At 42.3% G+C, this 12,567-nt stretch overlaps 1 protein-coding gene across 1 annotated transcript in view; it reads right to left on the bottom strand.

The window, feature by feature from the left end:
• The window catches only part of ppp2r5ca (protein phosphatase 2, regulatory subunit B', gamma a), a 50,394-nt gene extending 38,152 nt beyond the window's left edge, over nucleotides 1-12,242 (bottom strand). The window contains exons 1-2 of the mRNA XM_078406035.1: nucleotides 12,039-12,242; nucleotides 5,817-5,927 (exon numbers count right to left, since the gene is read on the bottom strand). Of these exons, the coding sequence (XP_078262161.1) occupies nucleotides 5,817-5,927; nucleotides 12,039-12,107 (180 nt within the window). The 5' untranslated portion in view covers nucleotides 12,108-12,242. The remainder of the gene's footprint in view (nucleotides 1-5,816; nucleotides 5,928-12,038) is intronic.
• Nucleotides 12,243-12,567: the final 325 nt, after the last annotated feature.

The following is a 12,567-nucleotide window of genomic DNA, read 5'->3' as shown; positions in this document are numbered from 1 at the left end:
AAGGAATAATTTCCTAGCTTGCCCAACCTTTCCCGATAGCTCAGGTTCTCAAGTCCTGGCAACATCCTCGTCAATAATCTCTGCACTCTTCCCAGCTTACCAAAAGCCTTCCTATAGCAGTGCGACTAAAAGTGAACACAATACACCACATGCAGCTTCACCAACCTCTTGTGTAATGTCACAATACCCCAACTAATGAAGGCCAATGTACCAAAAGCCTTCTTAACCATCCTATCTATCTGTGACCCTATCAAAGGTTCTAACCCTAACCCTAATGAAAGGTCAGTTTATTGTCACGTATACCAATTAAGGTACAATGAAACTCGAATTACCATACAGCCATACTAAAAAAACAACAAGACACACAACATGGACCTAACATGGTCCAATAACACTGCTGCGCTGATCAAGAAGGCACAGCAATGACTGTTCTACCTAAGAACACTGAAGAAGTCTGGTCTACCCCAACAGCTGCTGACGACATTCTACCGCTGCACCATAGAGAGCATCCTAACACATGGCATCCCTGTGCGGTACCTCAGCTGCACGGAGGCAGAAAGGAAAGCTCTTTAGCGGGTAGTCCATAGAGCTCAGAGGACCATCGGAACACAGCTACCAGCCTTGGAGGGCATCTACAACACACGATGCCTCAGAAAAGCCACCAGCATCCAGAAAGACTCTTCACACCCCTGCAACAGTCTGTTCAAACTCCTTCCATCGGGCAGACGATACAAGGCCTTCTACGCCCGGACCTCCAGACTCAGGAACAGCTCCATCCCCAGGGCCATAGCTGCTATGAACCGGTCCTGCTGAGCCGGATGGTCACATCGCACAGTGAACCAGCACAGATCTACTTGCACTTTATTCTGTTTTAAAACTGTTACAATTTGTTTCATTGGGTTGTTTAAATTAATACTGACTAGCTAATTAAATTATTGCATCATATGGGAGGCGCATTCCCAATCTCGTTGTACTCCTGCACAATGACAATAAAGATATATCGTATTGTATTGTAACTACATAAAAGCTAACATAAACATCCACCACAGCTGATTCCCCACATTCCTCACTGTGATGCAAGGCAATAAAGTCTAATCTTCTTCCTCTTTATTCTCCCGTGTGCCAGGGCGGTCGGAGCTCCCGCGTGCCAGGGCGGTCGGAGCTCCCGCGTGTCGGGGCGGTCGAAGCTCCCGTGGCTTGGAGCTCCCAAAGTCAGTCTCTAAGCAGGGATCGTGAGCTACACGATGTTAAAGTCCGCAGGCTCCCGCAGTTGGAGCTCTGAGGTCGATCCCTGGCAAAGGGATCGCTAGCTCCCCGATGTTAAAGTCCGCAGGCTCCCGCTTGGAGCTCCCCGAAGTCGGTCCCCAGCAAAGGCCGCCAGCTCCTCGATGTTAGGCCGCAGTGCGGACGGAGATACGATATGGAAAAAAACCGCATCTCCTTCGAGGTAAGCGATTAAAAGGTTTCCCTCTACTCCCCCCCCCCCACATAAACAAGCTAAAGAACACTAAAACATATATTTAAAACATATCAAAGGAAGGGATAAGGCAGACTATTGGCGAGGCAGCCATTGGTGTACCTGTACTCCTAGATCCCTTTGCTATATCACACTTGCCCAAGATCCTGCTGTCAGTTCTGATGACCATTTTCACTGACCAAGATATCCAGCTCGAAATATCCATTTCGAAGAAGTCTTAAACAGGCCACCACCGGCAGTGCAGCCACATATTCCCAAAACCATGATACCACTACATATTAAGTGTGATAGACCAACAAAATCAGAAATAAAGGCTGCAATCAAGCAACTGAAAACTGGCAAAGCAATATTCCACCTGAAACCCTTAAAGTATAGACTCATCAACAGACATGCTCTACGGCTTCTTTGGGAGAATTTGGGAGGAGGCAAAGACACCCACAGAATGGGCAGAGGGATTTATTGTGAAACTGCCAAAAAAGTGACCTAAGAAAATGTAACAACTACCGAGGGATCACCCTACTTTCTGTACCCAGTAAAATTCTCAACCGGGTCATCCTCAACCGTCTTCAGGAAGCTGTAGACGCGAGGCTACGGGACCAGCAAGCAGGATTCAGGAAGGATCGCTCATGCACAGACCACATAGCAACATTACGCATCATCATTGAACAGTCTATTGAATGGAACACGTCCCTGTACATCAACTTCATCGACTTTGAGAAAGCGTTTGACAGCTTAGACAGGACAACATTATGGCGCCTAATGGACCACTGTGGAATTCCCACCAAGATCATAAACTTAATCAAGAACTCTTATGATGGAACCTCATGCAAAGTTATGCATGCAGGCCAGCTCTCCCGGAGCTTTAGTGTCAAGCAGGGATGTCTACTGTCACCATTCCTGTTCCTCCTGGCAATTTACTGGATCATGATGGAAACAACTGAAGGGAAAATAAATGGAATTCAGTGGACAATGTGGGAACAGCTAGATGACCTTGACTTTGCAGACGACATAGCTCTCCTTTCACACACACAGATACAAATGCAGGAGAAGAGGGACAGACTCTTACAAGCTGCAACAAAACTTACACCCTATACAACAAAGACACAGGTGATGAAGATCCACTGCAAAACCAGCAACCCTATCCTCATGCACAGCACTGCCCTGGAGGAGGTAGAAACATTCACATACCTAGGCAGTGCTGTGGACACCACCGGAGGGGCAGATGCAGACATAAAAAACAGAATCAATAAGGCTAGGGTGGTGTTTAACATGCTCAGGAAGATCTGGAGTTCAAAATACATCTCAATCAACACCAAAATATGCATATTTAATTCAAATGTGAAGCAGGTGATGCTGTATAGATCAGAGACATGGAGAACAACAAAACACACAACAAACAGGCTGCAAACATTCATTAACACCTGCCTCAGGAGAATACTAAACATCTGGAGGAGAGACAAAGTAAGCAATGTGGACCTGTGGAAAAGAACAAGCCAGGATCCCATTGACTTACAAATTCAAAAGAGAAAATGGAGTTGGATTGGTCACACCTCAGAAAACCTGCCACAAACATCACCCGGCATGCCCTGAAATGGAACCCCCAAGGAAAAAGGAAAAGAGGTCGCTCCAGGAACATCTGGAGAAGAGGTGTCCAGGCAGAAATGTCTGGGAGTGGGCTCAACTGGGGAGATCTTGAAAGAACCGCCAACAACCGAGTGAGGTGGAGGATATTTGTCAATGGCCTATGCTCCCTAGAGGAGCCAAGGGCTTAAGAAAGAAGATATCCAGCCACTTTAGTGTCATCTGCAAACCTCATCTAAATAATTGATATAAACCACAAGCAGCCTGGTCCAGCACTGATCCCTCAGGCACATTACTAGTCACAGGCTTCCAGTCTGAAAAACAACATTCCATCATCAGCCTCTGCTTCCTTCCATGAAGCCAATTCTCCATCTAGTCGGCGAGCTCGCCCTGGATCCCACACAATTTAATCTTCAAGACCAGCCTTTCACGTGGAACCTTATCAAAGGCCTTACTAAAGTCTACGGCCTTGCCATCGTCAACCTTCTTGGTTACTTCTTCCAAAAAACTTAAATTCATGAGACACTATCACGCATGTACAGCCATCTGGACTATCGCTAATCAGCCTCCATCTATCCAAATGCATATATATCTTATTGCTCAGAATCTCCTCCAGCAACTCACCCACCACAGATGCTGGGTTCAGTGCCCGGCCATCTGCCTATACCACCCCGGCCCTACGTTCACCTGCCAGGCCTTGTGCTGCCCCTCCTCTCTGCCAGCTTTCCCCCGCCCCTCCCCCAACAAACAATTCGAAGAAGGGTCCTGACCTGAAACATCACATATCCATGTTCTCCAGATCTGCTGTGTCACTCCAGCACTTGGTATTTTTGTAAACATCTGTAGTTCCTTGTTTCAATATTATGAGTTACTTTAAGTATACTAGACCATGAAAGAGCAAAAACTATAGTAGTCAACAACATTGCATCGTCACTGACCACCAACACAGGTGTACCTCAAGGCTGCACTACTCTCTTTACACCCATGACTGTATGGCTGAGCACAGTTCCAATACCATGTATACATTTGCTGAGTTACTCCAGCACTTTGCATCTTTTTTTTCACAACCCAGTCATAGAGCATGGAAACAAGCCCTTCGGCCCAATTTGCCCATGCTGACCAACATGCCCCATCTACACGAGTCCCAACTTCCCACGTTTGGCCCATATCCCTTTAAACTATTCCAATCCATGTACCTGTCCAAATGGTTTTTAAATGTTCAATAACCCCGTCAATGGAACACTGCAGACCACCTTTTGCATTACCATGGAGTTGTTTACTAAGTGTTTTGCACCAATGTCTTGTTTTTTTGTTGCCACTTTCTCCTTTGCACTATCTTGCAGAATTTGTACAATTTATATTTTTGCATGTGTTGTCTGAGACTATGTGCCTGCAATGCTGCTGCAAGAAAAACTTTTATACCTCACAGTACTTATGCATGGGATAATAAATTTGACTTGTTTTCTACACTCCAGGCCACAGGCTACACTCCAGGCCACATCTATTTTGTTGAATCTTGTCAGAATGTTATATTTTTCAATAATATCTCATTTTAAACTCGAGTAAATACAGGTATAGTTCATCCAACTTCTCTATTTACAACAGTCTCACCATCCCACCATTCACTGTACTGAATCTTCACTGAATTCCCTCTTTAACAATTTTTTTTTCTCATCCAAGGTGACCTGTATGAACTGTATGACCTGTATGTATAATTTCAATAAGACATTCTTGCTCCTAAACTCAGTCTTTTGTGGTGAACACCAATGTACCATTTGCTTAATCTCCTGTTGCACCTCCATTGTTGCTTTCACTGACTGGTGTACAAGATCACCCAGGTCCCTTTGTATATCACCATTTCCCATTGCATTCCCCATTTAACCACCATGTCTGTTTTTCCTACCCAAGTGGATAATTTCACATTTATCACCGTTATACTGCAGCTGCCATGAAATTGCCTACTCACTCAACATTTAAATTATTTTCAAAACTCCTCAACTCACAACGCAACTGTTCTTTGCATTGAATATAATATTTCCAAGTATGGCAATGTTCTCAACCAAATCATTGGGATAGATTGTAAAAACCTGGAGGGCAAGCACCGAGCCATTTGGTACCCCACCACTCTGCCTGATAGCCTCAAAGAAAATGTATTGTATTGTTGCCCGTCACCAATCTTTCAATCCATGTCAGCGTCTATCCATTGATGCTGCCTGACCCACTGTTCATCCAATACTGTTTCTTTGTTCAAAATTGCAACATCTGAAGTCTCTTTCATCTCCATAATTCCCCAATTCTGGAAACAGATGGAGGATTAAATGAAGTGAAGTTCTTTGATTTGGTTGGAAGACAATCAGAACACTTTAAAAACTCATAAATGTTAGTATACAGTAGTGTTTTGGCATGCTGGTGCATAAAATTCTTAACACGAGCAGCCACAAGAGATGACGAATTGCCGCAAGTCTTTCAGAATGTCAATGTGTTTCATAATTTCCTGCATCAGAAATATTCACTGTTGTTGTTGTTATGCACAGGAATCTTTTAAAGACAATTCTTTTCAAAAGTAGCATTTTAAAGGCGAATTACACTTAAACAGACATTCAAGGCAAAAGATTTTCTTACAACCCAAAGTATTGGAAAATAAAATGATTTAAAAACAAAAATAGTAAAAGGAAAAATAAGAAAGGGTAAATTAATAAAAACAGTAAGACAATTATCAGAGATCAAACAGTTAGAATGTTTAAATATGACACAGTACCTGTAGATGAGGCCATGCAGCCTCCAATGTTGGTTCATCCTCTTCAGGATCAAATTCTGCACCTGTGGGGTTTGACGATGGTGGTAACGTTCGAAACATGTTCACCGCAAACTGAAAAATGGTTGAGGTTAGCCATACACAAATCCAACAGCAAAGTGTGAAAATTAATATTGCTTTGTGTGCAAACAAAATGTAGCTTGTCCATGCACGACTATTAAAATTAAATTTTGTAATTTCTGGCACAATTACAAATAATTCTTCAGTAAATGCAAGATCCCAAGCATTGTCAGTCGTAATGACCCAAATCCACACCAACACCTTTCCTTTTGCTTTATTCCTGTTGACCTGCAGTCTATTTCCCTCAAATAGCAATCAATATCCTTTGGAAATCATTGATCATCTCCACTTTCATGCAAGTTCCAGTTCTTGCAATTCATTGTGGAAGAGAAAATATATTCATATGCTATACGCCCTCTGATAAGTATGATTCTTATTGCTCATCTCTAACTGCCAAGAAAACTCACTGTCCCACCATACCTTCAAGTTTGGTATCATCTGCAATTTTAATCTAAATTCCAATAAACAATTTCAACAACTTTTTTTAAGTGGATTTATTTTGAAAATTGCTGGAATAAATGCAGCACAAAATTATCTAAACTTGGACCATTAATGTCCACACCTAGAAAAAGATCTGTTTTCAATGGACATCCTTGGATTTAAGAAAAGCAAACTAAAAATTTCAAAGCTAAAGACTATCCTTTAGCAAAGTAATTACAGCTTTATTGGGCAGCACGGCGGCACAGCGGTAGGATTGCTGCCTTACAGTGCTCGCAGCGCCAGAGATCCCGGTTCCATCCCGACTACGGGTGCTGACTGTACGGAGGTCATATGATCCCCCGTGACCGTGTGGGCTTTTTAAGATATCTTTGGTTTCCTCCCACACTCCAAAGATGTATAGGTTTGCAGGTTAATTGGCTTGGTATAAGTGTAAATTGTCTCTGGTGTGTGTACGATTGTGCTAATGTGTGGGAGTCACTGGTCGGTGTGGACTCAGTGTGCCAAAGGGCCTGTTTCGCACTGTATCTCTAAACTATAAAGTGGATCAAAATGGGTTATACAACAATTTTAGTTTACTGCTCAATAAATGCATCTTTATAATATCAGCACATCCCCCACTCGAAACACAACTCTGCTATCTCTCTTTATTATCCAGTCGAAACTGAAGCAACTGTTGGAAGGTTGGACAGCAATGTACCAAGTGAAATGGATTCCACTCTCACTTCCGATCCATGCATTACGATCCAGCACTGCTATGACTGAATTGCCAAATAGAAATCGGCCCTTGCCTGGAGACAAAAGCCAAAATTTTACATAATTGAAAATTTACAACACAAATTCAACCCATCCTGCCAAAATCCTACATCTAACTCAGTGAAATGGCAACAAGTAGGGTGAAGAGATTGGAGTCACTCGTGGCATGCATTTATGTGGAAGGGGTAATGATATTTAACAATACTATTAATTGTGTACCACCCTTCCCTCACAACCCCTGGGGGTGGCCTTTAATCATCACTCTTATCTGCTTTTAAATGTCATCTCCGTGAACAGCTGACAATGATTGAACAATCTGTTAGGATGCACCCTCCAGCAAGGAAGGGATAATGAAGGCCTTTATTCCATTACACAGTTGAAGGGTACCATTTTTACTGAAATATAAACTGGTCAGGATTGTCACTGGGCGCATAATCCAAACTTAATCTTGGTGTATCTCTCTAGGGAGTCATCAACACCCCTTTTTAATCCTCATAGGAAGCCTCTAAATCATGAAGTATGCATCATTCGATCAGAATTTATTTATAGATTTATTTTATCTATCGTTAAAAGCTTTTGCTTAGTTATGGTTGCTGGAATTTTTAAAGAATACGGTGATGCACCCAAGATACAAAGTCTACAACTCAACAGGAAACAAAACAATCTACTGGTTCAACAATTCAAACTATTTATACCAATTTGACAGAAAATAAATGTAATTCCCTGCAAAGCAAAATGCCAATATGAAGAGTATAGAACTGCAGATGCTTGTTTTCGTCAAAGATAAACACAAATCGTAGATCGTAGTTAGCTAGGAGAAGGTGACAGTAAAGCAATCAGAGATAAAATATAATCAGACAGTCAGACTGGTCAGAGAATTGGGAAGGGGAGGGATGGGTAAGAGGGAAAGCAAGGGCTACCTGATGTTAGAGAACTCAATGTTCATACCGCTGGGGTGCAAGCTGCCCAAGCAAAATAGGAGAAGCTGGTCCTCCAATTAATGCTGGGCATCACTCTGACAATGGAGGAGGCCCAGGACAGAAAGGTCAGTGTGGGAATGGGAGGGGGAGTTAAAGTGTCCAGCAACCGGGAGATCAGGTAGGTTTAGGCTGACTGAGCGAAGGTGTTCAGCGAAACAATCGCCGAGCCTGCGCTCGGTCTCACCGATATACAGGAGTCCACACCTGGAACAGCGGATACCGTAGATGTTGGAGGAGGTGCAAGTGAACCTATTATACATCTATTATGAACCTACTGACTCCCACAGCTATCTAGACTATACGTCTTCCCACCCTGTCTCCTGTAAAGACTCTATCCCCTACTCCCAATTCCTCCGTCTACGCTGCATCTGTGCCCAAGAAGAGGTGTCCCATACCAGGACACCTGAGATGTCCTCATTCTTTAGGGAATGGGGGTTCCCCTCTTCCATCATTGATGAGGCCTTCACTAGGGCCTCATTGATTTCCCACAGCTCTGCTCTTGTTCCCCCTCCTCCCAGTCGCAACAGGGCCAGAGTCCCCCTAGTCCTCATCTTTCAGCCCATCAGCCATCCCGTACAGCGCATAATCCTCCGACATTTTTGCCACCTCCAACGAGATCCCTCCACTAGCCACATCTTCCCATCTCCACCCCATTCTACTTTACGCAGAGACCGTTCCCTCCGCAACTCTCTGGTTAACTCATCCCATCCCACCCAAACCACCCCCTCCCCAGGTACTTTCCCCTGCAACAGCCTCCAACCTCATCTACTGTATCCACTGTTCCAGGTGTGGACTCTTATATATCGGTGACACCTAGCGCAGGCTCGGCGATCGTTTAGCTGAATACCTCTGCACAGTCTGCCTAAACCTACCTGACCTCCCGGTTGCTAAACACTTTAACCCCTCCTTCCCTTTCCCACACTGACCTTTTTGACCTGGGCCTCCTCCATTGTTAGAGTGAGGCCCAGCACAAATTGGAAGAACACACCTCATATTTTGCTTGGGCAACTTACACCCCAGCGGTATGAAGAAGGGTCTCGACCCGAAACGTCACCCATTCCCCCATTCCTTGGCTCCAGAGATGCTGCCTGTCCCACTGAGTTCCTCCAGCATTTTGTGAGTATCTTCGGTATGAATATTGACTTTTCTAACTTCAAGCAACCCTTGCTTTCCCTCTCTCTCCATCTTCCCCTTTCCCAGTTCACCGACCAGACTTGACTGTCTCCGATTACATTTTTTCTCCTTCTAGCTAACAATGATCTGTTCTACATTTTTCTTGAACTTCATTTCTTTTGATCTCTTACATTTCCTTATCTCTGTGACTCACTCTTCCTTGACTCAGTCTGAAGAAGGGTCTCAACCCAAAACATCACCCACTCCTTCTATCCAGAGATGCTGCCTGTCCCGCTGAGTTACTCCAGCATTTTGTGTCTATCTTTGCCAAAAATAATCTGGTTTAAACAAATTCATCTCAAAATTAAAACTGTGCACAACGTAATAGTAAACAAAGCTGTTTGTTTTACAAAACTATGAAGGACATTTTAATAGTATGACTACCTGTTGTTTAGTGCATGTCAATTTAGCTTGGGAACATAACATAATTTTGATCATTTGCATCAAAACATTATTCTTTGAAGATGAAAGGAAAAAAACTTCAAAATCATTGTGAAGGATACAAACACGATCTGGATTGCTAATACATTAAGTGTGTTATTAATTTTCCTGTTGAATAATTTAGTTTCCCAATTGACCAGAATCCTATACATTTAAATTAACAATGCATTATCCTGTAGCTCTTTAAACATTTCCGGCAAATATTTCTCATTCATTTCATTATCTGCCTATTAAAAACAACGTAATTTCAGTTCCTGGATATCTTTTATTTCATTTATTTCAGGATGTTGTTCAGACTCGAGGGCCTGAGCTATAGAGAGAGGTTGAACAGGTTAGGACTCTATTCCTTGGAGCGCAGGAGGATGAGGGATAATCTTTTAGAGGTGTACAAAATCATGAGAAGAATAGATTGGGTCGATGCACATCGTCTCGTGCCAAGAGAAAGGGAATCAAGAACCAAAGTACATAGGTTTAAGGTGAGGGGGGAAAAGATTTAATAGGAGCCCCAGAGGTAACCTTTTCACACAATGGGTGGTGGGGGTATGGAACGATCTAACGGAGGTGGTAGTTGAGGCAGGCACTATTGCAACATTTAAGAAACATTTAGACAGGTACATGGATAGGACAGGTTTAGAGGGATATGGGCCAAAGACAGGCAGGTAGAATCAGTGGATATGGAACACAAAGGGCCCACTTGCCTTCACCATCCACTCCCACCAGTCTTCACTCTCACAAGGTCACATTTCACCTTTTCCACCATTCTAACAGGATTCTGCCAGTCTTTTTTACACCAGGCTCTGATTTTGAGGAATCAATCTTCTTTTCTCTTTCACAAACCGTGTGGCATTAACCCTTTTGGCGGGTGTATCTCCACGTGACTTTCCAGCAGAAAATGGAACATCTTCCTTTCATACCTTCTCTAGAGACAAAACAATCCTGCCACACATGCAATTTGCATGAACTCCGTTCATGTGAATATAACAGCTTCACTGTTCGGAGCAATGCGCTCTACATTGGAAAGGCCTAATGTAGATTTAGTGATTACTTGATTGAACATCAGTATTTCTTGCAAGGGTGGAATGGAAGACTCAGTCACCACTTTTGTTTCCACTGACCATCTTGGATACCTTCAATGAAATTTAACATATGCTTCGGAAACATTTTAATGATCGCCAACTTGAAATTTTAGCTATTAAACATAGTAGTAGTGTGGTGCAATCTGTTTCAGAAGACAGGACTGCACTTCCTAAAGTCTTAAAGTCAAAGGTTTGACTCCTAATGGTTTAAAGTCAAATTAGACCAGCAGCAAATTGGAAGCTCGTGATGTAGACTTGGGCTACACAAGCAGCCATATGAAATAAACCAATCTACTTCTTCTATTGCTCCTTCATTTCTTAAATTCTTCTTTACTCATTTGCTTATTATTTCACTCTACCTATGCAACTGATTAGCCTTTGTCATAGATTCATAGAGTGATACAGCGTTGAAACAGGCCCTTCGGCCCAACTTGCCCATACAAACCAACATGTCTCAGTTACGCTAGTGCCACCTGCCCATGCTCGGACCAAATCCCTCCAAACCTGTCCTATCCATGTACCTGTCTAACAGTTTCTTAAACGTCTGGTAGTCCCAGCCTCAACTACCTCCTCTGGCAGCTCGATCCATACACCCACCACCCTTTGTGTGAAAAAGCTATCCCTCAGATTCCTATTCAATATTTTCCCCTTCACCTTTGTCTATAAGACAGATTGCAAGCGAATCCATCAACTTTCTCCAGATTTTCAACATGCCTTATTCTTTCCAATCAAGTATGTGAACACCTGCTTCTGAAAACGTCCAAATCTGATGCATTATAACACATCTCATATGACCATGCAGTGCATTTCCAGAATTTTGATTTTAAGATTTTTGGGGGCAAAACGTTGTCATTAGTCACAAAGTCTCTTAAAATAATTACATTCTCGATAACTTTTGCATTTTCGATGTATAGAGCGATTTGAAGAGTTATTTCTTTACCATTTTCATTATTTAATATGAAGATAATCACCAACTACTTAAAAAAAATTGGCTTATTTTCGACTTTAGAAACTAGCATTCCCACATCTCCTGCAACTTGCAAATATATGGTTGGTTAATGTTCCTAAGGCAGAACTTACCCAATACATTATTCATTCGTGGGCTATTTTTAAAGTGTCTGGGTCCCCTTTCTACAAATATCAAATTGACTATGATAGGGCACGATTCAACTAATAGTCTTGTCAATATCGCAGACGTAACCATGCTCAAGAACGTCTTAATATATTGTTAGATTACTTACCACATGAACTACTTCAGGATAGATGGGTTCTGTGATCACGTTGCGGCTGTGTGTGATATATTCAACCATTTCACTCAACGCAGCCCTTTTCACCTCCTTCCATTTTAAGTCACTAAGTGGATCAGCAATAAAGTCAAAAAGGACACAGCACTGACGCAGTTTTTGAATAAAAAGCTTTTCTTGCTCAGCTGCAGGGACATCTATGTACAAAAAAAAAGAAACACATATTGCTTTAAAACAGAAAAATCCTGGAACATTTTTTCTTTACTTCCAAACACTTTAAACCAATACCCACCAAACACAGAGCCAACCCATCAAACACTTTAAAAGTGTAAATAAAATGCACATAATCAATTGCTGTTGGATTTCACAAGAAATAAAAAATTGGAATTTGAAATTCTGAATTCAGGATTAGGTTTGGGAAATATCCACCATTATTTTCAAATCAAAACTGCTGCGCAATTTATCCATAAAACAATAATTTCAAAATATTTCAGTTTATAGGTTAAATGTTAATTATTTAAACATG

The sequence above is a fragment of the Rhinoraja longicauda genome, chromosome 10 (assembly GCF_053455715.1).
Source record: "Rhinoraja longicauda isolate Sanriku21f chromosome 10, sRhiLon1.1, whole genome shotgun sequence".
Lineage (NCBI taxonomy): Eukaryota > Metazoa > Chordata > Chondrichthyes > Rajiformes > Arhynchobatidae > Rhinoraja > Rhinoraja longicauda.
The sequence above is the reverse complement of the archived record's forward strand: the minus strand, read 5'-3'. Positions and strand labels throughout refer to the sequence as shown.